The 3,185-nt window shown below is 37.0% G+C and overlaps 1 protein-coding gene across 1 annotated transcript; it reads left to right on the top strand.

The window, feature by feature from the left end:
• Nucleotides 1–1,097: 1,097 nt before the first annotated feature.
• Nucleotides 1,098–1,655, top strand: LOC111155769 (keratin-associated protein 13-1-like). The gene has a single exon (XM_022516153.1). It carries the CDS (start codon nt 1,140–1,142, stop codon nt 1,653–1,655), a length of 516 nt encoding a protein of 171 aa, XP_022371861.1. The 5' UTR covers nt 1,098–1,139.
• Nucleotides 1,656–3,185: the final 1,530 nt, after the last annotated feature.

Raw genomic sequence — 3,185 nt, forward strand, 5'->3', positions numbered from 1 at the left:
ATCCATATTTATATCTACTATTATGTTCACAATGTTGTATTCATTTTCTTAAAGAAGTGCCCCCAAATTATAAACTTCAAGATTCACATAACTTGGATCCTCTCTAGTAAGAAAGCTGGGACAGAAGCATGTACCAAAATTAGGGAGAAAAATAAAGGATCTGCCATGAACTTGGGAATATTCAGAGAACATTCAAAATTTTGAGGTCTTGTGGGAGGGTAGACCCCAGGATGTTTTGAGCATATAAATATATTGCATAAAATCCATGAATTAAGTTCATTTTGAAAAAATTTGATATGATTGAACTAAGAAGTAGAATATCCACAAGTCATCCAATGGTGTAGAAGAAAATCTGGACAGTCTTTTCCCTCTCTCTACCACTGTCCTTTGTTTCCTTACCGCATCTCAACATCATTTCCCATTTTGGTTTTCTTCACATGCATTCATATTCATCTCTACTTGCTTTAGATTTGATTTCATTAAATTTCTACAACATATTCGTTCAAGATTATGCCTACTTCTAATCATCTAGGTCAATCTCTTTGGGTTACTTTTATAAGAGCCCTCTAGACTGGACATAGTAAGCAATGTTAATAGTAAGTAGTAGATACAAAATTATATTACAGTGTCAATCAATGGTTTGATGTAGAGACAATATTTAGAAGATTCCTCATCAAGACCAGATTTCTGCTTCTCAGACACTGACACAAAAGGGGGATGACTGCATTGTAATCCCCACCCTGGGAAGAAAGCATTCTTCAGCCAAAGGTGAGCACATGTACATGCACATGTTTTCATCACCAGAAAAATCAGAGGGGATTCCCTGACCATGATTGCGTAAGCATTAATTATACACCGTCATAGCATTTGTAACATAGAAGTACTTCGTTGACATGGGGCTATAAAAACAAAATGAGTGAACCCATAAATTTAAGATGAAGAGAGGTAGTTGACTCCAACTTTAAAAAAAGGATTACTGAGTTACATGTATGCAAATAAGGGACTCCAAATTTTGAAAAGTTGACATTGTAAAGTGCCACACCCATTGCAGAGAGTATATAAATGCCTCACTTGAGGAATACGATATTCAAACACAACCTTCTCACTGTCACTCAGCTGAACTCACATCTCCTGCCAACATGTCCTACAGCTGCTGCTCTGAAAACTACTCTTCCTGCTCCTTTGGGGGATACTTGCACTCCCCAAGGTCCTCCTCTGGCTCTTCCTATCCTAGCAACTTGTTCTGCAGCACTAACCTCTGCTCTCCCAGCACCTCTCAGCTGGACTCTTCCCCCTCCAGTGGCTGTCAGGACACCTGCTATAAGCCCACTAGCTGCCAGACATCTTGTGTGGCGTCCAGACCTTGCCAGACATCCTGCTACCACACAAGGATCTCCACACTCTGCAGTCCTTGCCAGATGACTTGCTCTGGGTCTCTGAGTTTTGGGTCCAGCAGCTGTCATTCCCTGGGCTATGGATCCAGAAGCTCCTATTCACTGGGCTGTGAATCCCAAGGCTTCAGACCCATGAATTATGGAGTCTGTGGCTTCCCTTCTCTGGGCTATGGATCCAGATTCTGCCACCTAACCTACTTGGCTTCTAGGAGCTGTCAGTCTTCTTGTTACAGACCAACATGTGGAACTGGCTTCTTTTGATCACCTTATTAAATTTCTAATCTTGTTGTTCATTCTCACCAGTGCCTCTACTCAAAATTTTTATTATCTTCACCTACAGGAAGAATTATCTTCTTATTCTTAGATTATCAAACCCTCACCTCGTCTCTGGCCCCAAATACTGGCTGAAAGACTTTATTTGAAAAATTCTAAAATTAATGTAATACCTGAAAATAAAACCTAAAGTCTGCATTGGAGATAAAATTCATGTTGGATTTTCTTTCAAAATTGTATGAAAATCCAAATCATTATAATCAAATAAATTTATTGGTTCTGATAACCAGCTATGTTCATTGTTGTTAAATTTTATTAAGTAGACTTTTGATTTTGGTAGACAATGGAGATATTGTGAAAGGATCAATACACACCTGGAAATATATTTTGAAATCCTAAGGAATTGGGGATTTGAATTTTGAGAAGCCCCAGATATTTTTCCTACTCAAACTACAAGTAGTAGAAGACTATTGTTTAAGTACATAGGCTATTATGAATTGAACTCTCAGATTCGGGAATTAGATTGGTTTTCTCACAAGACATGGGAATGCCAACAGGCATAAAGTAGAAGACTATTTGATAGCTATATAAGAAATGCAGAGAATAAAAATAATATTTACATTTATATGGTTAGGTTTATACATGAAAGAAAAAATAAATAGAAAACAAATGAAAATGATTATGAATTTTAAGTAACTTTGCTTGAAGTCACCCACATTTCTTAGCAAAACTGATAAATACTTGGGGCACCTGGGTGGCTCAGTGGGTTAAGCCTCTGCCTTCGGCTCAGGTCATGATCCCAGGGTCCTGGGATCAAGCCTTACATTGGGCTCTCTGCTCAGCAGGGAGCCTGCTTCTCCCTCTATCTCTGCCTGCTTCTCTGCCTACTTGTGATCTCTTTCTGTCAAATAAATAAATAAAATCTTTAAAAAAATTGATAAATACCTGTATCCCACTGATAAGTATTCAATATGATCTTATCTACATATGTGTAAAGAGCAATACCATAAAATTTGAGTGAAGAATCTAAAATCATCAGGATGATTTCCACCCTGGTTTTTACTCATGTTTCAAACTAAAAGATAATTAGTATTTGACAGCATCAGAAGTGATGATTTAATGTGTATATCAACCAAAAAAATGGGGAAATTCTATTTCTCTTTTTCATGATAATAATATTCTCTGTTTTCTCAGGCAAAGTATTTTCAGGAATAACAAAGTACAAAGATAGATAGATTTTGATAAGGAACCTAAAACTGAGAACAAAAAGAGTTAACATATGTTTAATAAATGTTCCTAAGCCTTATTTCTTTAGGCTGTACAACAGCCCTTAGACAAACATACCCATGATAAATTTGTGATATTGAATGTAGGAAAAGGGGACACAGAAGGAGTAAGGATCTTATAAGGAATATCTGCCTTGTGACATCTTAGGAGGTGAAGTTTATTTAGAATTGCAAAGACATAGGCATATTAGAAGGGGAAAAAGGGAAATCTGGGAAGATAAAATAAAATAAG

Source organism: Enhydra lutris, unplaced genomic scaffold, assembly GCF_002288905.1.
Source record: "Enhydra lutris kenyoni isolate GAN:26980312 unplaced genomic scaffold, ASM228890v2 scaffoldscaffold43, whole genome shotgun sequence".
NCBI lineage: Eukaryota > Metazoa > Chordata > Mammalia > Carnivora > Mustelidae > Enhydra > Enhydra lutris.